A 24,156-nucleotide genomic window follows, 5' to 3' on the forward strand; every position below is an offset into this window, starting at 1 on the left:
AAATTCTACCAATTATTATTCGCTGTAAACAACATTTTCACTCCTTTTTGTTATGTTCTATTGAGTTATCGTATGGACTTGCCGTTACTAACATTTGTCAATTAGTTTAGATTTAACTGTAAGGGTACTAACAGTTAATACCTATTATCAATTCACATACACAAACTATGCAGCTGTCTCCCTGTAAACCACATGCCAGGTACACAGTGTGTTATAACATGGGTCATCAGCTAGCCATGTAATAGGACTTCAGTCATACTTACCGCCCCCCTCTCAAAATCATTGTAGAAAGGTTTGTCCAACAAATTCTTTTCACTGGAGCCTTTTGATCCAATTAGTGTAAGATAGATATAATCATCTGTGCCAGCAAACCACTGGCTGCCTGTAGTCACCGTGAGGGTATAGGAAGGCATCTTGATGGTACTAAGGAGATAGCTGTATACCGATCTACTCAGCAGGAGCTGTCAGGTTGCATCTACAGGCAGACTATTATACTTGGCACATACTCCAGTGGTTGCTGAGCCCTCCCCTCCTATTAGCTAAGTGCACTCCTTACCCTGAAGTTATAACTTTTGGCTTCCTCTTTGCTTCAGTGTCGTATTCATATAGGTATTTTTATCTGCCATTTATAATTAGGGGTTGAACAAATATCCTATAATGTATAATCCTTTGATGTACAGAATTTTTTCCACAGTATGTCATTTGTTTACTTACCTTTTGTCTACTTTCACTCTTTTTTATGCAACAGCTATATTGTGAACAACAGAAAAATGATGAAAGCAGAAAGACTCTGAGTTACAGCCTGTATTGTAGCTGACAGCTGCATCTAAAATTTTATAGGCTTCAGAGCTGAAATCTCCCAGCATGCCTTGTTGGCTTCACACAGTTGCAATCAGAAAAGTTTAAGATTTAGGCCACCTGCACACAAAAGGATTTTTGCTGCGGAATCCACAGTCAATACTGTCCATAGCATGTTATGGGAGATCAATTCCTCCTGCACACAAGGGGAAACTAATTGCGGTTTCTGCGAGTGGAGGAAAAATCGCAGCATGCTCCTTTTCTGTATGGATTCAGTGAGGACGGCTTCCATTGAAGTCAATGCAAGCCGTCTGATCTGTGGCCCGTCTGCAATTAACATTGTGGACAGGTCGCAGATTCCGCGTCATCGTCTAGCGATGGCACGGGAAAAATAAATATTTGAAAAAAGAATCTGTACTGTGCATGTCCAACAGCGGCTTGCCGTGACCATCCACGGTACAGAAGAAGAGGAATAGAGACAGGTACGCGTGCACACCGTCTGCTGCAGGGTCAGATTCCGCATTGAGAATCTGGTTCTGTTGTGTGCAGGTGGCCTTACTTTGGGCATTAAATAGAAATAGGAAAAACTAACTGTCCCACTGTATTATAGTAATTCAGCCAAGGCTCTGTTCACAAATTAGTGGCCTCTAAATAACATAATAACATAGTAACATGGTATGTTAGGCTGAAAGAAGACAATGTCCATCCAGTTCAGCCTGTTTCCAACCCCCCTTGTTGATCCAGAGGATTGCCCAGTTAAGTCAACCATCAACTAATACTCCTAGGTCTTTTTCCATATAATTTTTCCCTATCACTACCCCATTTAATATATATTGGTGACATCCGTTTCTTCTGCCAATGTGCATAACCTGGAACTTCATTTGCCATTTTTCAACCCAAGGCCTCAGCTTATCCGGGTCCATTTGCATATTTTCCTCCGTTGTATTAACCCTTTGCAATCCAATTTTGGAGGCAGGATTTCCTAGGGGGCTTGCTCTTTCTGCCATTATACAATGGCGCCATCTGCTGGCTAAAGCCAGTACTGCAGTACATGACATGCCAGAGAGGCCCCCTGACAACTGAGCAGTGAGTAATCTACAGTAAGAATACCCTGCCGGACGTCTTCCGATATTGGAGCCGTACAGCCTTTAGTTAGAATGTCTTTAGACGTCAGACAGTGGATTGGAAAGGGTTAATTACCTTGTATAATTTTGTATCATCTGAAAATATTGATATTTCGCTGTGCAGCCCCTCTATCAGGTCATTGATAAATATATTGAACAGATTGGGGCCCAATACTGAGCCCTGTGGCACCCCGCTAGCAATGGTGGCCCTTTCAGAGTATGAGCAATTTATTACCACCCTCTGCTTTCTATCTCTGATCCAGTTCTTTACCCAGCTATACACATTTTCGCTCAGACGGAGCTGTCTCATTTTGTATATCAAAACTATTATGCAGCCTGATCTCAAATACTTTAGAATCAATTTTTATTGAGATATATTAAAAACACTGGGCCTTAGACAAACCATAAATAAACAACAAAGACAAAGACAAAAAGACAGATGTACTCGTACTAGAGATGAGCGAGCGTACTCGCTAAGGCAAATTACTCGAGCGAGTATTGCCTTTTGCGAGTACCTGCCCACTCATCTCAAAAGATTCGGGTGCCGGCGGGGGTGAGCGGTGAGTTGTGAGAGTGAGCAAGAGGGAGCGAGGGGGGGAGAGAGAGAGATCTCCCCCCCCCCCCGTTCCTCCCCGCTCTCCCCCGCCGCCGACACCCGAATCTTTTGAGACAAGTGGGCAGGTACTCACAAAAGGCAATACTCGCTCGAGTAATTTGCCTTAGTGAGTACGCTCGCTCATCTCTAACTCGTACGTGTCACAATAATCCAGTGGGGGAGTTCTATACGGGACTATATAAATTAGTCTCAAACTTTATTTTATTATATTTTAGAATAGAAGTCCCATGAAAAAGAGTCATCAACCTCCAGTAGTATCTAAAATCAGTCCCAAATATAGGGAGATGATGATCTTCAGGTCGACTGTAGGTATAATTAGGCCCACATAGTCCGCCCACCTTAATTAGAGTGTTATGGACTGATTAACTGGACAGGATATTTATACATTTTTCCTAAACATAAAGATCATATCCTGATGTTCGCAAGTGTAAGTGCTGTTCAGTAAGGAAGACCTCCTAATGAGGGAGGGTCTACTGAACTATATAAAAAAGAATTCAGATGTGATTCGTGTGGTTCAATGCATTTCAGTTGGACCTGCAACTCTTCAGGAACCAGGTGGTCAAAGATATAAGAAATGGCTAAATGGGAGCCCGAGTTGCTCCCCCTAATTTCAGACAGAGATTTGAAGTCTGAATGTAGCAGTGTTTACTACCAGTAAAGATACACTGTCAAGCATCAGGATAAATGCTTGGTAAACATAGATTAAATTAGAAAATAGATCTAAATATGGTCCTATAGCTGCGGCAAGGATAAATGCCGAAGGGTCCAGATAATACGACCCTTAAGGATTAATATGAGGGAAAGCTCTGTCGATAAAATTCAACAGAGCTCCTATATTCCTTGCACTATTGTACAGCTAGCTCCAAAACCCTATAGATCGGGTAGATGTAGCTTAAAATGAACCAGATCTGAGCTGCTCAACCAAGTAGCTTCAAATGAACCAGATCTAGGCTGTTCAATAAAGTACTAGCTAGATCCTCGGCCATCTATGATGACCAAAATACTAAGCTACCTAAAGTAAGAGCAGACGTAGAGACAGGGGACAATACACCATTAGGCTAGATAGATAGAGAGAATAGCATGGTCTCCAGCCCTGATGGTGGAGTGGTGGCCGTATGACTGCACTGAGAGCCGTCTTGTTCTATATAGTTCACAGGGATATTAGTCCCACCCTTCAAAGTAAAGGACAGCCTATCAGATGCAGGGGTATAATTAGCCATGTGAGTGACAGGGCATGCCCCCAATGATGTAGATCCACAGCGATGGGCCTAGATCATGTGTCCCTCCAGAATCCTGTTTGGTGGTGGTGCCACGATTAGAATAAAGAGACAAACAGACATCAATCTAACTGCTCGTCTCTTACCATAGTATCCATGCCTGATCGCCCCGATAGGGGCCTCGGCGGACCGTTACTAGGAGTTGGGCCACTCCCCTCAATTGGCCCAGATAGTTTGGGGTAGCACGTTCCAGAGGACTGGTGCCACTTTGGAGAAGTCTTGGAGGTGGTAATGAGAGGTTCAAATTAAAGGGGTGCTTAATCTGATTTCTTTAGCAGAGCGGAGGGTGCAAACTGGGTGGTGGATTGAGATGAGGGAGACAATGTAGGGCAGCACGATGCTATGGAGAGCTTTATGGATGAAGGTAGTGAGTTTAAATTAAATTCTATATTTGACAGACAATTCTATATGTAATACTGTAGTCATAAAGTGACAATGTTTCTGAAAGGGCTGTGCATTGTATTACATAAAAGGTATTTCAGTGTAAAAGGTCAACTTCAGAAGCAGTATTAACAATATTTAGTGAAGTATTGATGTTATGTTATATCCTGCATTGAGTTATATTCCTAGGACTTAGCTAGCATACATAGCCTGAAATAACCATACAGTAAAGAGGCACTTCACATTCAGCTTCCTGTAAGGGCAGCTGCACACAGGTGTATGCATTTTTTTTCGTGCGCCTCAACACGTATATCAGCACATTTTACTGTACTTCTTTGCAAAGGTGCCCTCACACACATACACTGTGATTCACAAAGCCATTTAGGCTGATGAGGTCCAGATGTGTTCTCTTCCCCTTGGTTTTGCGTTGTATTTCGCTCATCCCTTTGTGTATTGCATGCACATTTACACAACCCCATAGACTTCTATGGGGCCCTTTGATGCGCAAATGTTCACAAAATAGAGCAGGTTCTCACGTGTGCTAAGAAAAGGAAATGAGAATTAACCTATTTAAATCAATGGACTCTATTTTCTATGCATTGCAAATTAAAATTTAGCACACGCAAATACGTGAAGCCGACCAAAGGGAGCACGACTCAGTAGATATCACAGGAGGCTAAGGAGATAAGTAAAACACTACTGGACACTAGGTAACAACTTGTCCACTATCCTAGACCATCAGGGAAATAGCATGAAACTATTAACTACTCTAGACCACCAGGGAAGTGGGCTTTACTTCCTGCCCTACCTTGCAGCAGGATGTAGCTGTTCTGCAGTGCACCGCCAGCAATTAGTGTCTGTTATTTAAGAGTCAACCTCAAGGTTGGGTTAGTAAACGACAAAGATGGCAAAAATCTATCTGCCAGCAATCCATACCATCTATTGTAAAAGAACACATTTAGGTGCAGGTGTGACTTCATTGGTGATATTATTTGAGCAATGTTTCCTCTCTGTTCATCACTCACACACAGAGAAGCCATGATATTGCTGGATTCTCCTATTACTCCAACAATATTGCAAACCCAGATTACTGCTTTGTGGCTAAAGAAATGGTTTCCTAAAAAGCATTTCAAGGATCTCTAGTCTCTTCCTCAGGAAGTGTGTGAGTGTTGGACATAAAAGACGTCAGAGAGCCCGAAAAACTTTTCAGCAATGTATTTTGAATGACATTTGGTGGTTGACCTCAATAAAGATTCTCTTTGGAATATTCAAGTTTAAAGGCGTCATATTACAAGTAGAGATGAGCGAGTATACTCGCTAAAGGCAATTGCTCGAGCGAGCATTGCCTTTAGCGAGTACCTGCCTACTCGAGACCAAAGGTTCGGGTGCCGGCGGCGGGCAGGGAGCTGCGGGGGAGAGCGGGGTGGAACGGAGGGGAGATCTCTCTCTCCCTCTCTCCCCCCCGCTCCCTCCTGCTGACTGCCGCTACTCACCAATCCCCCGCGCCGGCACCTGAACCTTTGGTCTCGAGCGGGCAGGTACTCGCTAAAGGCAATGCTCGCTCGAGCAATTGCCTTTAGCGAGTATATTTGCTCATCTCTAATTACAAGATATTCCCTGTTCCTACGCTATGTTAGCGAAGTGGATGGAGATTGGCTGAATGCTGGGTGGCTGCTATTTGAAAAGAGAGACAAGTCTTTCAAATATGGGTCATTTTTAGAGATGAGCGAACCCACTCGGCCACGCCCCTTTTTCGTCCGAGTGCCGCGATTTTCGAGTACTTCTGTACTCGGGCGAAAAGATTCGGGGGGCGCCGTGGGTGAGTGGGGGGTTGCAGCGGGGAGTGGGGGGGAAGAAAGAGAGGGCTCCCCCCTGTTCCCCGCTGCTACCCCCCGCTCCACCACGCCTCCCCCTGCCCCCTGGCGCCCCCCGAATCTTTTCACCCGAGTACGGAAGTACTCGAAAATCGCCGTGCTCCATCGAGTAATTACTCGAAACGAGTACGTTCGCTCATCTCTAGTCATTTTCTTGCACTTTCTGCATCTCTGTAAGATACAGGTGGATGATGGCGCAGCAGAGACAGGTGGAGATTGAGGCAGTTTAGTACAGCAAATTAAACAGAAATACTAATTACAGTTCATCACTCCACAGGAGGCTTCGGGGCTTAAACATTGCATTACAATCTACAATAAAGTCCACTATTTCGCTCCATTAGAGGGCATGATATTTAGATGTTACACTTCACTATTTGTTTTCCAACTCTATGCAAATGGTAACTGAGGGCGCCGTCACACGAGCGCCAAAATTGCAAGAGATTTGTGCATTGTAAGATGCACAAATCTCACATACATGTTGAACTCATTCTTATGAATAGGGTCATAAACAAGGGCGATCACAGCATGTTTTATATTTCTGTGTGCACTCGCATTGCAGCTCCCATTGTTTTCGATGGGACTGGCGGCAGCATTGCACCACATGCTAGGTGCATGTCATTCAAGGGCTCCCATTGAAACCAATGGAAGAAACTCTGCGATCCTCTGGCACGGCTAACATCCAGGGCAGAGGATTCCCTTCTTCCCCGAAGTGATGTGAGGCTGTTTTGATATGAAAATGCCTTGGGGAATTCACATGATGGGGAGCGTGATATGTGGGTGTGATTCACGGTCCCATATTGCGCTCACCAGTGTGAAATTAGCCTGAAGCTATTGTCCTTAAACAATAAATCTTACTACGGGACCTTTCACACAGGATGGAATATTTCACAACAGCTTGCCAAATATAGCCTCCTGCGAAATAGTCTGTCACAAAATCTATAGCGCTAGCATATGGGTTTTGGTGGGGATTTGAAAATAGCAGAATCCTACCCGCAACTCCACATCAATATCCACAGTCAGCAGTACAGATTTTGGTGAAGAATTTAGGGACAGTATATTCTCTCCCTTGTGAAAGGTCCCTTAACCATAACTCTTCTTTAAGCCTTCTAACCTATCTCATAATATCCTCTAACTACCAGTACTCTAGGTACAGTAGGCTTTTTTCCCTATAAATATTTATTGGTTTTAGCAATTGTTAATTGTTATTGAATATGTCCACTGCTGCCGCAGGCTGTTTAAGCGGCCTCTGCCATTTTAAATATTCTTTTTCTTCTTGCTTTATCACTCTCCTTTTAATATCAACATGGTCCCCACTCAATAATTCAGATGTCCTAGCATGGGGATTAGCCTTTCCCCTTCCTTGCAATGGTCCAAAGTTCTGGAGAGTTATGTGCTAGCCATGTCACCACCCACTTCATCAGGGCAGCGGGACCTCCTGCCGGCACTCGGAGCACCTCTTTTTTTTCCCCCCCGTCTGCACCACTAACAGGTTGGCTTATCAGCTAGGAGCTCATGAGAGCAGCTCACCCCCTTGAGCTTCTGGCCCCCTCTCTAAATCTCTACAAATATATACCTAGAAATTCACATCTGTACAGTAGTACCCAATATCTCTTTCCTAATAAGTTGATTCATATTTCAACGGCACTGCTTATTCAAAAAGCCATTCATAAGTGGCCAGAACAAAGCCTCTTCAAACCGTATCCTCAAGGAGACTATATATCAATTATATTTACACCTTGTGCATAATACTATACTTTTTACTTTTTTCACAATTTTAAAACCAGAACATGACATGAACTCCAATGAATCTACTTCCATTTCTTACGAGAAGCATATACTGTATGGCCATATAGTGCAGGTCCTTGACATGCTATAACACAAGTAAATGTGACCATATAACTTATTGGTGATATTAGCACTATATTCTGATGTCTAGCATTTAGAAAAGCTACAAAATATTCTTGAATCGAAAGATGCTAAAATGTTATACAGAGTGAATTGGGTTTATATTTATTTCAGTCTTCTCTGATAAGAAAAACAAAGAATTGTATATTTAAGGTGAGACATTGCAATTCAACTGCTGAGCCAATTGTGCATGTGTATAGAGGTGTCGGAAAGATAGGTGTCATGGATGAGAGCTATCTAATGTGTGTAGACACCCTATAGAGCATTAGTGTAAGATTATTAGTGTCTCTTCCAGTAAGACTACCAATCGCTAGTATAATGGCCTTAAGTCCTCTATACCTCCTCATCAGCATAACCATTGAGTTTGTATAGAGCAGCAGGTCCCATGCTCAGTCCCAGTTCTCTACAAACTCTTCCTCATTACAGTTGTGTTGGCTAGGATGGGGGACTCTGGACCCCTGTATCAGTTATCAGTGAGGATGATTATTGTATAAAAAAAAATCACATTAATATAGATATTTCTCAATTTAAAAAAGTGTTTTTTAAGAAGGAAAAAAAACGCTCTTGTATATAAAGACAATAAATGTATTTTTTAATGCAATAATATATTTTCTGATACATTCTACAATTGTGAACTTGGCATAAACTATGTCACATTTGAATTGGAAACTTATCCTGTCTTAGTTTCAAGCTAACCAGATGAACTACTTATATCACATGTATGGAACTGTTAAAGTACTCCTTTAAACTTAGAATCTGCAATAAGGCTACCAGGATCTAAGTTCTCTCATGTGTCCAAATTAATTATCGGAGAAAGAACAAGAAATATCAACTGTGTGAAGTCACCACTGTGCCCTTTCTGGCCAGCTCAGCCCATTGTTAGCTTTATTTATAGTGCAAAGCAGGACATAGGAAAGCATAGTGGCCAGTCACAGTGGACCAACCCCCCAAAGTTACACCTTATGGGTGCATTCATAAGAACGTATATCGGCTCGGTTTTCACGGGGCAGGGCTAATTTGCGGAACGTAGCCCCACCCCTGTCCCGCCTCCTCTCATTGCAAATAGTGCAGAGAGGCGGAGAGGAGGCAGAGAGGGGGTGGGAGCTCAGTTCCTGCTCCTGGCTCTTCCAGCCCCCCCCCCCTGCAGATGAGGAGGACGTATATTGGCTCGGCGTGAAAACCAAGCCGATATACGTTCTTGTGAATGCACCCTATTGCTGTAAAAAGTGGAAAACCATTGTAAAGTCCAACACTGACAAATAAATAAATAATGAGGCATGTTGCTTGCCTTTTCTTAGTAAAATAACTAAATATGGTCTTCTGGGAACAGTACTTCTACAACCTGTAAAATTAAGCTGCATAATAACCCTTGAATAACAAGAATACTTAATACTTTCACAACACTGAACTTAACAGGTTGATACAGCTAGAACAGATTGGTTTTTAACATGATCTCAATAAATTCTATCATATCCACCGCTTGGTCTCCATCCTTGTCTGCTACTTGTAGCATCTCTTCCAGCTGTTTATTGGAAAACTGAATTCCAGCTAATTTGGAGGCTTCTCGTAAGTCTGCAGCTGTTATTTTACCATCTTTATCTGCCAACAGATATGAATACAGTTATAAGATGTGCTAAATATTTGTTAAAGTGATTATCTTCAAAAAGTGTTTATAAGAGCAAAGAAGAAAGCTTGAAACCTTCAAATCTACTTTCTACTGCAGCTTAACCCCAAAGCCAAGATCTTAGGGACCACTCATTGCAAATTTGTATGCACGTATTAATGGATACATTATATAAAAATATATATACACATCTGTATGTTAGAAATCCACAAGAACAATTCCACAAGATGTCCTTAATTCTACAGCACAAAGCTTTTCCACTGCAGAAATTAATCTTGTGGTTTTCAATTACACGCAGATTTTAACAGGTGTGGAATTCAAGCCCCATAGGGATAACATTATTACGCAGAAATGTCCTTACAGACTAATTCTGTCCTGTGGGAAAGCACTAGAGATGAGCAAACCTACTCGTTTCGAGTAATTACTCGATCGAGCACCGCGATTTTCGAGTACTTCAGTACTCTGGTGAAAAGATTCGGGGGGCGCCAGGGGGCGGGGGAGGCGTGGCGGAGCGGGGGGTAGCAGCGGGGAACAGGGGGGAGCCCTCTCTCTCTCCCTCCCCCCCCCCCACTCCCCGCTGCAACCCCCCACTCACCCACGGCGCCCCCCGAATCTTTTCGCCCGAGTACGGAAGTACTCGAAAATCGCGGTGCTCGGGCTAAAAAGGGGCGTCGCTGAGTAGGTTCGCTCATCTCTAGAAAGCACCCTTAAAGAGGACCTTTCATGTGCTCATGGCAGTTGGTCTGGCCAGAAGGCTTTGTAGCTGTGGCAGACTAACTTTGTCTTTCTGTGACACCTCGCCATTCCACCATATGAGTTCTTCCTAGATATATTTAAGTAGGTTGTCTTCACTATTTACTGTCAATCAAGTCTGATGTCACTCCTTGACAGTGAGAGGTGGGGACCATCCACTTGACATACTCACAGAATCGAGAGCTGAATTTTAAAAAAAACCCTTAATGGGTCGAGGGAGTGGGTAAAACAAAAGAAAGACATTCTTAGGGCGCCCACCCACTGGCGATTTTTTTTTCTTTGCGTTTTGCGTTTTTTCTCAAGAGCAATTAGAATTGAATGTACTCCTGTCCACTGGCGTTTTTTTTTGCGTTGCGTTTTTTAACATAGGAACTGTCAGTTGCATATGTGTCCTTATTTTTCTCCTAATGCACCCATGAAAGTCAATGGAAATTAATGGAAAAGCCGCGAAAACGCTGCGAAAACGCTGCGTTTTTCACGCACGAAAATCGCAAACGCCAGTGGGTGGGCGCCCTTAGAGTCAACAGGAGTACAACTGCAAAACTATTCAGCTGGCCTCATTGACATGAAGATATGACCAGTTCCCTTTCAAGCAAAATATCCGCAGACTATTTAATGTTAGCAATATAGCCACCATTTCCCAGGTATTATTTGTTATTACATACAGCTACATTTAGTAGAGTACATTGAAGAGAAGGGGACGTCTGGCAGAGATCAAAATGCACTTCTCATTTTGGTGCTGGGTTAGGCCACTCAAGAAAAAAAGGGCCTGATAGTTAGTTTCTCATTCTCTGTTGTTTTTTTATTTGGCCCAATTACCTATCAACTTTCTTGCCAAAAATACAGTTCCTCCGGAGATGTAATACTAATGGGGATGGGAGCAATCAGGGTTGGGGAAAGGGCCCCATAGCAGCCACATGGTCTTACTCCATGGTATGTATGCCATTGATTGCTTTACTCCTGAATTGCCCGATTAGTAAACTCATATTTGAGTGCTATCCTATAATTAAGTGAGAAAATCTTCTCTTCAGTATGCTTCACTCCATTGGACTAAAGGAAACTGCCCTCTCTTGGTTCTCCTCCTACCTATCCAACTGCTCCTTCAGTGTCTGCTTTGCTGGCTCTACCTCCCCTCCTCTTCCCATTGCTGTTGGGATCCCACAGAGCTCGGGCCTCGGCTCCCTCCTCTTCTCCATCTACACAGCCCCCATTGGACAGATCATCAGGAGATTTGGTATCCAGTACCATCTCTATGCTGATGAAACCCAGCTATACACCTCCTCCCGGGACCTCACAGCAACATTCCTCCAGAACACCACTGACTGTCTGTCTGCTGTCTCTAACACTATGTCCTCTCTCTACCTAAAACTGACCTTCTCTTGTTACACCCTCTACTAACTGACCTCATCCTGACATCTCTATCTCAGTGTGTGGCACCACCATAACTCCCAGACAGCACTCTTGCTGCCTTGGGGTCATATTCAACTTTGATCTCTCCTTCACCCCCTACATCCAATCTCTCTACCGAACATATCAGCTGCACCTCAAGAACATCGCTAGAATACGCCCTTTTCTCACAGCGGTCACGCTAAGAATGCTCACTGTTGCCTTCATCCACTCTCGGCTCGATTATTGCAACTCACTGCTCACAGGCCTTCCCCTGCTCCAGACTCTACCTCTCCAATCCATCCTGAATGCAGCAGCCAGGCTCATCTTCCTGTCCAGCCGCTACTCAGACGCCTCTGCCCTGTGCCGGTCACTGCACTGGCTGCCCATTAAATACAGAATTCAATTTAAACTCACTACCCTCATCCACAAAGCTCTCCATAGCACCATGCTGCCCTACATTGCTTCCCTCATCTCAATTCACCACCCAGGCCGCTCCCTCCGCTCTGCTAATGAAATCAGACTGAGTGCCCCTTTAATTCGAACATCTCATTCGCGCCTCCAAGACTTCTCCAGAGCAGCACCAGTCCTCTGGAACGCACTACCAAAAAATATCCGGGCAATCACTTACACACACTAAACTTCAGGCATGCTCTATAAACGTACCTCTTCAGGGAGGCATACCATATCCCATAAAGTCAAATCCCTCTGTACTCCGCCTGATAATATGCTCCCTGTCCTACCGACTGCAGCTCCATCTAGCCACAATCAACCGGCACCTGCAGTTATCCTGATTCCGCCGCTATACGGCCTGACCATTGTCTGTGTGTAAAGCATCCCTAACTCTTCACCTCGCCATACCGTGTACATTTCCAGCCCTTTACATTCTGTATCACCCCATTATCTGTAGTATGTAAGCTCGTTGGAGCAGGACACTCACTGTTTCCGTCAATTGATTACTTCATGTAACTGTGGTCTTGTTTTATTTCCCCTGTATTGTAAGTGCTGCGGAATATGTTCGCACTATATAATTAAAGATTATTATTATCCTCTACTTCCCCCAAGGTATGGGTGCAACCTCTACTTCATACCTCTGCTTGGCTTTAGAATATTAATTTATCCAGGGACTAAAATTTGGCACAATCCCTCCTTAAACTGCTGCTCCTTCTCCCAGACTACATGCACACTATTGGTTGGGCACCATGTCAACAATAAAGCATCATATTCTTCCAAATGATGTAAACTTGTTGGTACATAAATATTTCAAATATGTTCTATTTTCTTACCGAAGTCAATAATTGAAAATCCTTTTTTAAGTTCTGAGTAGAAATCTCGTGTTACGCTGTGCCAGCCTGTAATAAGTTGCTGGAATGCCTTGAAGTTGAGATTCCTAAAGTTTATGAGATTGGGAAGAAGTAAGACCAGATACAAAACTGTCATTTAGCAGCATACAAATAATCAGGCTGGGATTACACAAATTTGTTGAGTAACGCCTTTCATAGCAGCAATCATGTTACTTGAAAATAAGCCCAACACTTCTTGCAAGTTCCCCGATAAAAAATTTCACCCACTAAGTTCAAATGTGCAATTTGTATACTTACATGGTCTCCCATTCCTCTGCTGCGTGCCCTCAAACCAGCCGTTTGCTGCATGTAGAAGCCTAAGCGGACTAGTCCGTTTATGGGATGCAGTGGAGAACAGTGGGAAAAGGAAGAAAGTATAAGGCTGGATTCACACAGGTTAGTGTGATATCGGCCCAAGAATCTCTCCAATATTGCCCTCATAAACGTACAATTCTGGATTCGAGCACAATGTGTGTTTACTTAAAAAATGCATCGTATTTATGTACTTGCGATTTTCAAAAATAGTAAATGCTTCCCATAGCTTTAGTGATAAAAATTGCATCACACTCACATGTAAATTGCAGTACATGTGGGTGCAATGTGTTTATTAAAAGATCCATAGGAAATAACAGGCGATTCCTTGCGAGGAATTGCCCAAAAATATGACATGCAACGATTTTTCTATCTCACAGCATCGCTGAGAGAGAAGAATTGCTCAAGTCAATAAGCACATTGAAATCAGTGCATTATTTTTACATGTGAATATCATCCATATCGATATTGGATTGAACTCACGCGTGAAAATTACCCTTGTGAATTGAGCCTTAGGCCCCCTTTACAGGACCGTATGTATATTTGCATGCCTGAGCCCTGTGTATTTGTAGACTCAACAATACTTTTTTGCACGCAAATCAGCATATTTTACTGTACTTTTTGAGCCCGTAAGGCACATTCATTTGCATGTGACAAACAAAGACGCACTGATTGAAATGGTTAACTAGTAGAGATGAGCAAACGTACTCGTTTAGGGCGATTTCACAATCGAGCAGCGCTTTTTCCGAGTAACTGACTACTCGGGCGAAAAGATTCGGGGGGCGCCGGGGGGCGGCGTGGTGGAGCGGGGGGTAGCAGTGAGTAACAGGGGGAGTTCTCTCCCCCCCCCCCCCACTCCCCTCTGCAACCCCGCGCTCAACCCCGGCGCCCCACGAATCTTTTCGCCCGAGTAGTCAGTTACTCGAAAAAAGCGCTGCTCGATTGTGAAATCGCCCTAAACGAGTACGTTCGCTCATCTCTATTAACTAGTCTAATGAATTCCAGATGGTTTTTCTTTCCTGGGCAATTACGCAATGTATCACGCATTTCCCAGCATATTTTGCATATATTTGCACATCCCTATTGACTTCTATCGGGTCTTTGGGTGCACAAATGCTCATGAAAATAGAGCATGCTGCTGTTTTTTTTTTTTTTTTGCATGTATGAATAAACCCATTGAAATCATCTTCATAGGGTTGTCTGTGGTATTGCAAATCTATTCCATTGAAGTGCATGGGAGCTGAATACTAGACACAACCCACAAAGATTGTGCTAAGAAGAAAGCAGTCCTATTTTTCTAACCCTGGACAACCGCTTAAAAACACATGACCATGTTATATCAGACAGCGGGCTCACCATCTACAAACATGGAAAAAGTAGATTTGTGTTTAGTAATAGACATGAGTGAGTATACTCGCTAAGGCACATTACTCCAGAGAGTAGTGCCTTAGCCGAGTATCTCCCCGCTCGTCTCTAAAGATTCGGGGGCCGGCGGGGGAGAGCGGGGAGGAACGGAGGGGAGGTCTCTCTTTCCATCTCTCACCGTCGCAACTCACCTGTCACCCCCGCCGGCCCCCGAATCTTTAGAGACGAGCGGGGAGATACTCAGCTAAGGCACTACTCGCTCGAATAATGTGCCAAAGCGAGTAAACTTACTCTGTTATCATTGTAGCCATCACTCAATAATATTGCAATGTTACTTGTGGAATAATCAAAAAAAGTGTCAAATAGCAGCAAGTAATCTGCTTCACTGTCTGCTTCAGATGGGGTTTACTACTAGACCTTTTGTGGCTGGTCCTGTTATCCCACCAGAACCAGAGCCCACTGGACTGACCGTCTGTATAACATAAGAACAATTTGGAGTCAACCTTTATAAGCAAGAGCCACCCAGCAGTGTGGAGAGAATCATTCTGCATTCACCCTACAGCGATGATAAGAAGACTTGCACATACTTGCTGTATGTAATGCCACAACAGCAAACACTATGAGGACTTATATAAGTGTAACTCTTGCGTAATTCTACTTGAGAACAATGGTCATTGATAGAATCATTTCCCTTTTCTAGTTTGTCTTGTCTGGCTTCGCTGCTGTGAATATATTTTCCTAGCAAATAACTACTGACTATTCATATAAGGGTTGTGGTGCTTCATAGTGCAGCTTTTGTGCTCGCCTTCTACCAATCAACCAAACACAAAAATACTATAAAACACAAATACGACAATCAAAGTTATAAAACTACGTAAGGCAAGTGCAATAAACGCCAATTCTGTCTTATATATTCATTGTCTATTGTGATCCGTTTTTTCTCTATTTCATGTCTGCTTAAGGAAATCATGACTTAAAATAGGTTTTTCGGGACTATTATATGTAGATGTCTATTCTTTGGACTTTCAGAACCCTTGCCAATAAAGTGGCAGAAAGGACCATTATACTTCCTGGTGCTCACTGCACCTCAGTTGCATTCAAGACAGCTACAATACCAAATGGATGAAGATGTGCCTAGTGAACAATGGAGAGGACACTGCACTCGTCATATAGGACACAATACAGAGCTTTATAAAGAATGGGGGTGTAGACATGGCAGCACACGCTGATTGGCGTGCTCTTTCTGGCAGACAATGACCACAAACTAAGGGCCATATCACAAGCCCGGAAGAAAATGACCTCTGTCTCGTGATGAGGAACATGGCTTTCACCAGTGATTATGCCTCAGTGGGCTGGAAGAACATGACTGTCGTCAGGAGTCATGTAGCGGTGGACTGGAAGGGAATGGTTGCCACTTGCTGGGTATATCACGGCAGGACGAAAGCGAGTGAAATCACGAGAATGCGACTATAATATTCACTCACTTCCCCGTTGTGCACGTCAACCCATGTGGGAGCATACAAATGTTGCGTCATTTATCCAGCATATGATGAATTCTGAGAGAAAGATACAACATATTCTAGATATATGAAATGATACATAATAAAAACTGGAGGAATTTAAACTTTGAATGAAAACTGGATTAAAAGCAAGAGTTTATACAAAAAAAGCGTAGTAAATCCATTTAAAACTTAAAGAACATATTTAGAAGGCATATAAGATAGGGTCATAAAGGAAGGACAATAAAATAATGTTGTTAGTAAACAGAAAAAGTGATAATAAACGGTGAGGGATCAATCGTATTTTAGAGGAACCACGTTGGGTATAGTAAAGTAACAGATAAAGTTGCTGGGTGGAGCGCATAAAAGCAAATACTGCCACAGGTGCAGAACCTAGCGAAAAGGACTGTTATTTTTCATACCCAACGTGGTTTCTCTAAAACTTGATTGATCTCTCAGCCTTTTGTTATCACTTTGTCTATTTACAGACAAAATAAAAAAAAATTTCTTGTTCTTCCTTTATGACATTATTTTATATGACTTCTAAATATGTTCTCTGCGTTCTGAATAGATTTACAATACTTATGTTTGAACGAAAACAAGAATAAAAACAAGAGTTTATACAAAGTTTCAATTCCTCTTGTTTTTATTCTCTATCATTTCGTATGTCTAGAATATATTGTATCTCCTTTGCATGGTCCATCAGTTGCCGGATAAACAACATGACATTTGCATACGCTCGCGTGAGCTGAAGCAAGTGTATATTATAGTTGGATTTCACTCGCTTCCGGCCCGCTGTGATATGCCCAGCAAGCAGCTACCATCCCCTTCCAGCCACGTTCTTCTGGCCCGCTTCAGCATGATCACTGGTGGTGGCCATTTTCCTCCAGTCACCCAGGATGGGATCACAAGACATTTTTTTCCGGAACGCCTCCCCCTTCTTGTTCCTTTATAAAGCTACACCCCTGTATTATGCCCCATACTTTAGCGTGATATGTGCTTGGTAAAGGAGACAATTCATGACCTCCGAAATGCATTGAACGTTAAGGCCACTCTCACACAGTCATTTATTTACAGTGTTTAGTGCGCGTTTGCTACGCCCACTAAAAATGCTGCACCAAACCTCTATTCATATCAAGGGTGCTTCTCAAACAAGCGGTTTAGGGTTTCTAACATGCACTAAATTGAACGCTGTATATTCTATTTTTCGGCATTTCAGTGCTTTTTAACTCACTGTATTATTCATTGAAATTAATGGGGTGCATTAAAACCGCCATTAAAAAAGTGGTAAAATGCTGTGTACAGAGTTTTACAGAGTTTTCAATGCAGCATTCTGTGCCACCCGGAGGGGAGAATGAAAGTGGTGATGTCATCAGGTTGCTTTGCCTATGTCATTACTGCTATTCTTTATCTCTAAGCTGGGATTACTTTAAAACTACATGCACTTCAAGTAGCTCAGGAATTTTACCTTTTATCCTAGCCTATATACACAGAACCCGTAGACAGGGGAGACTTAGGCCTCATGTCCACGGGGAAAATCAGGCCCGCTCCGGATTCTCCATGGAGAATCCGTAGCGGGTCCCTCCTGCCCCGCGGACATGAGGCATAAAAATAAGATTTAACATACCTCTCGCCCACTCCGGATCTTCCCTTCACCGCGGCTTCATCTTCTCTCCGTCACGGCCGGATCTTCTTTCTTCGGCCCCAGCGGATGCGCAGGGCACGTCGGTTGTGTGCCGCGCGCATGCGCCGGCCCGAAGAAAAAAGATCCGGCCGCGACGGAGAGAAGATGGAGCCGCGGCGAAGGGAAGATCCAGAGCGGGTGAGTAAATTCCGATTTTTGTCTCCCGCGGATCCGGACGGCTTCTATAGGCTTCAATAGAAGCCTGCGGGAGCCGTCCCCGTGGGAGACCCGCACGAAAATGGAGCATGGTCCAGATTTTTTCATGCTCCATTTTTTTTTAAATCACTTTTATTGACCATCCGCGGGTATTTATCTACCCGCGGGTGGTCAATGCATCCCTATGGGGTGTGGATCCGCGGGCAGAAGAAGAGTTAAAATCCGCTGCGGATTTTAATTCTTCTTTTGCCCGTGGACATGAGGTCTTAGAAAGCAACCAAGTTTTTCTAATACCAATAACCTCTTTAATCCACCCCGTGCATCCGGAGACAGTTATTGGAAGGTTTGGAGACTACAGAGGAGTGCATGTATAATGTTTTTCATGGACTGAGAAAATTAAGGCTCTTATTCAGCAGCGCTGCTTAGTGAAGAAATTGTTTAATAGATGGGTTTTGTGAAAGTATTGAATAACATTGTGAAAGCATGGAATTCAAATTTGTGCAGTAGTATCATGTGTAAAATATATGTGCCGTGTGCTTCGCAAGAAATCTGTCAGTTTAAGACCCATTGTCATTAAATTTTATTAACAGGGTCCCAAACACTGAACATAAAGTTTTGTACAGTTAACCTTTGTAATTTTTTACTAAGAGAGAAGTGTCACACATGCTGTAGACTTTGAATTGTTGATTTTGTGGGTGTTTTCACACTATATAACCCCTTGCATTGCAACAATAAAACAGAAGAGCTTGGAAACTTCACTTTAGTGTTTTGCATGTGTATTCTCCTCCGATGCATCGTCTATATAATAATTAGGTATACCTGATTGATAAGACTACGATAACCCTTGAGTATCACCTAAAGTACGTGATTACTTTAACAATTTGAAACAGAATTATTTGGCATGCTCAAAGTCTATACATTACAAGTAGCTACTGGTCTCTCCGTCAGGGCGTTACATCATTACAATTAGTATAAAACAGGTAACTTAAATCCCCTTAATGCCCTGTAAACCCAACAATGCCACTTATAGCAAAAAACGTTTTAACTCTCATACACCACTGTACAATCTGAAAATTGACTATTTTCCAGGACAGTGCAAACAGATAATGATGGTGATGGCAATGCTGTTATATGCCAAGACTAAATTAAACACATACACTATTTGTTATATATATTTATAATATTTATCCATTACACTTTATATATTTATATTTTTACTTCACTTTATTGATTTTGAACCCCTTCTGATCTTCACTGGGAACCAAATGTACGCCATTATAGTCAATGGGGTCTATTCGGTGTTGTTCAGTTCCAGCCTGAGACAGAGATGTTCGGCCATGGAGATTCCCCTTTCCTGCTCCTTGAACAGAGCAGGAAAGCAGAACCCTGAACGCAGATGTGAAACCACTAGAGATGAGCGAACGTGTTCGGCTCCGCCCCTTTTCGCCCGGACACCGAACTTCGCGAGGAATTCCGTGTTCGGGCGAAAAAAGTTCGGGGGTCGCCGTGGCAGCGCGGGGGGTTGCGGCGGGGAGTGGGGGGGAGAGGGAGAGAGAGAGGGCTCCCCCCTGTTCCCCGCTGCTGCCGCCCGCGCCGCCGCGCCTCTCCCCGCCCCCCGGCGCCCCCCGAATACTTACGCGCGAACACGGAAGTCCTCGGAAAAGCCGGTGTCCGGGTGCGTAAGTGTTCGTTAAGAACACGTTCGCTCATCTCTAGAAACCACCCTAATGTACACACACATCTATAAGAATTCTCAGTAATAAACTACCCACAGCGTTTATGCAACTTACTGAACCCCATCCAGAACAAAAAAAATACAGAAACAAACTCCTAGATAAACGGGTGATCAGGTAAAGCAGGTGGGTGAGGTCAGAAAAACCGCTGAACCTGAAATCATTGCCACTTCCTATCATCAAGGAGAAAGTTGCTGCATATAAACAGTAAGATAGTATACTAGTCCTAATATAAGTTTTCAAAAAACGGTCCCTCCAGTCTTATGAAAAATCTTTGAAACTGCCAGCAGGAAAAGGGAATCCCTGTGGCCGAACAGTTCTGTTTTTGGACAAAACCAAACAGCACCTGATCGACCCCCCTGACTACAATGGGATCCACCCATTTTCTGCCCAGTTTTTATTTTTTTTATTAAATCTGTTTTTATTGAATTTTCAGTTTTCAAATATGACAACATCAGATAACATAAGGCTAATCACATATCGTAATACACAGATTTCGAATAAGAAGATATAAAACAAATCAGAAGTCTGTGATGCATCTTGACATATACCAGGGTGATCGTTAGGCTACAGTTACGATTGAACACACCAGACAAGGACAATATGCGAGTATCTCACCAAAGTAAGCCTTGTAACAGACATAACGGGACAGGACAAAGACATGGGGGAACAGGAGGAGGGGACTGGGAGGGAGGTATCAAGGAGGGAGGTTGGGTGTTTGGAGGGTGTGCAGTGTCTAGAAGACATGTAGTCAAGCTAGATAGAGAAGATGTCGAGAAGTCTCAGGTCACGCCAGGAAAACCAGGTTTTAATGAATTTATCGTATGAGTTGTTGTGCCAACTTGAGAGTTCTTCCAGATTGTAGATCATATCTACTTTGTCTCTCCATTGCATCAGAGAGGGGGGTGCCTCGCGTTGCCAGTAGAGAGGAATCAGGGCCTTTGCAGCATCTATCAGGAGAGCAATCAACTTATCCCTTTTCGGGTGGAATAATGGGGATGGCCTCCAGAGGAACACCATGTCTGGCGTGAGCAAAAATCCTGGTTTTATCTTTTCCAGAACCTTCCCCACTCCCATCCAGAAGGGTCTCAATTTTTCGCACATCCACCAGATGTGGAGGTACGATCCCACCTCCCCCCTACACCTCCAGCAACAATCCTGAGGTGATAATTTGTATGCTGAGAGCCATTGCGGTGTCCTGTACCACCTGACCAGGAGTTTATAATGAGATTCTTGAGCAAGAATACAAGGGGATAGGCCGAGTGAGGTGTTCAGAATCGCTTTAATTTCACTAGGGGAGAGAGTTAGGTTCAGTTCCTTTTCCCATGAGGAGATGAATGTGGGTTTTGTCGGGTTGTGGGGAGTGATAAAGTGCTTCCTTACCAGGGAGATTTTCCTATTCCTTGGCGCGATATGTTTAAGTGTACATTCGAAGGGGGTTAAGGGTCTGGCTGTGCCATGGCTCTTGAGAAAGTCTCCTATTGTCTTGGTTACTGAAGCGAGCGTGAGGAAGGAGGGGGACCAGCTTGGTATCAGTCTTTGTGTAATCTCTGAGGGGGAAATGTGAGATAGCTCTTGTAGATCACCAATTTTATGTTCCCGGAATTTTACCCAGATCGTATCGTTGCATGAGTCAGATGGCAATTCTAATATTTTATGGATAGTGCTTAACGGGAAAATTGGAGATGGGTCTGGGGCTAATTCCTTTCTCATCGTGTCCCATACCTCGCATGGACCTCTCAAGAGGGGACAGAAGTCCCTTTGTCTATAGTTATTTCTACTCGGATACCATAGATCCTCCAGTTGCACCACACTATTCCGAGCCAAAGCTAGCTTGGGAAGCAAATTATTTTTGGTCGGAAGGACCAAGTCCAGCCAATGACTCAACTGCGAAGCCTTATAATAATCGAGTATGTTAGGAAGTCCGATACCACCCTCCGATTTCCTCTTAAAGGAGATGTCCCGAGGCAGCAAGTGGGTCTATACACTTCTGTATGGCCATAATAATGCACTTTGTAATGTACATTGTGCATTAATTATGAGCCATACAGAAGTTATAAAAAGTTTTATACTTACCTGCTCCGTTGCTAGCGTCCTCGTCTCCATGGAGCCGACTAATTTTTGGCCTCCGATGGCCAAATTAGCCGCGCTTGCGCAGTCCGGGTCTTCTGCAGTCTTCTATGGGGCTCCGTGTAGCTCCGTGTAGCTCCGCCCCGTCACGTGCCGATTCCAGCCAATCAGGAGGCTGGAATCGGCAGTGGACCGCACAGAAGAGCTGCGGTCCACGGAGGAAGAGGCCATCTTCAGCGGTGAGTAGAGAAGTCACCGGAGCGCGGGGATTAAGGTAAGCGCTCCGGTGAGCTTTCTTTACCTCCCTGCATCGGGGTTGTCTCGCGCCGAACGGGGGGGGGGGTTGAAAAAAAAAAAAACCCGTTTCGGCGCGGGACAACCCCTTTAATCATTAGGCTGTATGCCAGCCTTGGTCTTTTATGCCGCCACACATATGTCGCGAAAGTTGAGCGTAAAGACTTAAAAAAGCTACTCGGGAGGTGTATGGGAAGCATCCTAATTTTGTACAAAATTTTTGGTAGGACATAGGATTTCAAGATGTTCCTCCTACCGAACCAGGACATAATTGGTAAGTCGTATTCGGTTAAAAGCTTCTTCACCTGGTCCAGCAGCGGAGCGAAGTTTACATTGTAAATGTCTTTGGTTTTCTTTGGAATTTTTATACCAAGGTAGTCCAGGTAAGTCTCCGACCACGCAAAAGGAGACGTTGCTCTAAGTTTTTCGCAACAAGAGACGGGAATAGAGATGTTGAGAACGGTGGATTTATTATAATTTATTTTAAAGTTTGAAATTGCTCCAAATGCATTTAGTGTCTCAACTAACCTGGCAAAGCCTTTTTCGGGATTGGTTATGAGGAAGACTATGTCATCCGCAAAAGCCGCGGTGGACAAAGTGTCCTCTCCTACATTTAGGCCCCTAATGTCGGGGTCTTGTCTGATTTGTGCTAGGAGGGGCTCAAGCGTCAATATGAAGAGTGAGGGAGAGAGAGGGCAGCCTTGACGAGTGCCGTTTTTAATGTCAAACGGGAGTGATAGTACTTCGTTAACCCGAAGTCTAGCGTGGGGGGATTCATACAGCGAGAAAATGGCGGACACAAACTCCTCTGGGATGTTATAATTAAGAAGGGTGCTTTTCATGTAGTTCCAGCTGACCCTATCAAATGCCTTCTCGGCATCGGTTCCGACGAAGGCTAGCGGGACGTTTTGGGTCCTTGCAAATCGTGCTGCATAGAGGAGCCTGTGGCAGTTGTCTCTACCCTCTCTCCCCCCCACAAATCCCGCCTGTTCTCCACTGATCAAAGCTGGTATAAATCTCTCTAACCTTTTGGCCAGTAGCTTTGCCCACAGTTTGACGTCCTGATTAATAAGAGAAATGGGCCTGTAACTCCCACAGAGCGCAGGATCCTTATTTTCCTTGGGAATTAATGCTATATGCGCCTCCTGTGCCTGTTTGGGTAGTTTGGACCCTGAAAGAAGTGCATTGAACAGATCCGTCATTCTGGGGGTCAAGGCAGACTCAAAGGTCTTATAATATGTCAAGGTTAAACCGTCAGGTCCTGGGCTCTTATTGGGTGGGCAGGAAGCAATTAGATCTTTTATCTCCGACTGCGTCACAGGTTCTAGTAACTCTCTTGCTTCGTCCTTTTTTAATTTCGGTAAGGTAAGACTGCTTAAGAAGGAATCAATCTGCTCCTTAATTTTAGATGTCGGCCCCTCTGGGGATTGTCTCTGTATATTGTACAGATCCGTGTAAAAGAGTTGGAATTGTCTGGCGATATCTTCAGTTGAGGTTACCATTGTATTGGTCTCAGTTTTGATGGCATGGATTGTGCTTTTGGCCCTAGCTTTCTTAATTAAGGAAGATGTATATTTACTACCTTTATTACCTTGTGCGTATACTACATGCTTCCTGTAAAGGTGTTTTTTATTGAATTTGGAATCGAGACATAATCGTAGGTCCTTCCTTAGCTCTGACAGTTTACCTATGAGGGAGTTAGTTTGCGAGAGCTTTGCTAGCTGCTCTATCTTGGCTATTTGCGCCAGTTTATCATCTATTTCTTTTTGTTTTATTTTTTTTGTTCTGGAGCCCAAAGCGATCAGCAAGCCTCTCACATAAGCCTTATGGGCCTCCCACACTATGGGTAATACTACCTCTCCTCCCGCGTTAAGTTGGAAATACTCTTCCACTTGGTTAGTTAGTTTTATGGTCTCTTCTTTTGAGTCCAATAGTGTAGCATTGAGCCTCCATCTCCATTCC

At 43.6% G+C, this 24,156-nt stretch overlaps 2 protein-coding genes across 3 annotated transcripts in view; both read right to left on the reverse strand.

Annotated features, from left to right (window-relative positions):
* The window catches only part of ALOX5 (arachidonate 5-lipoxygenase), a 58,213-nt gene extending 57,727 nt beyond the window's left edge, over positions 1–486 (reverse strand). Inside the window, exon 1 of the mRNA XM_066600615.1 lies at positions 264–486. Within this exon, the coding sequence (XP_066456712.1) occupies positions 264–413 (150 nt within the window). The 5' untranslated portion in view covers positions 414–486. The remainder of the gene's footprint in view (positions 1–263) is intronic.
* Positions 487–8,574: 8,088 nt separating this feature from the next.
* The window catches only part of LOC136624843 (uncharacterized), a 36,531-nt gene continuing 20,949 nt past the window's right edge, over positions 8,575–24,156 (reverse strand). For both annotated transcript variants that reach the window (XM_066598778.1, XM_066598777.1), the window contains 2 exons: positions 13,025–13,128; positions 8,575–9,574 (listed from right to left, as the gene is read on the reverse strand). In XM_066598778.1, coding sequence (XP_066454875.1) covers positions 9,402–9,574; positions 13,025–13,128 — 277 coding nt within the window. In that variant the 3' untranslated portion in view covers positions 8,575–9,401. The remainder of the gene's footprint in view (positions 9,575–13,024; positions 13,129–24,156) is intronic.

The sequence above is a fragment of the Eleutherodactylus coqui genome, chromosome 4 (assembly GCF_035609145.1).
Source record: "Eleutherodactylus coqui strain aEleCoq1 chromosome 4, aEleCoq1.hap1, whole genome shotgun sequence".
NCBI classification, from domain to species: Eukaryota; Metazoa; Chordata; class Amphibia; order Anura; family Eleutherodactylidae; genus Eleutherodactylus; species Eleutherodactylus coqui.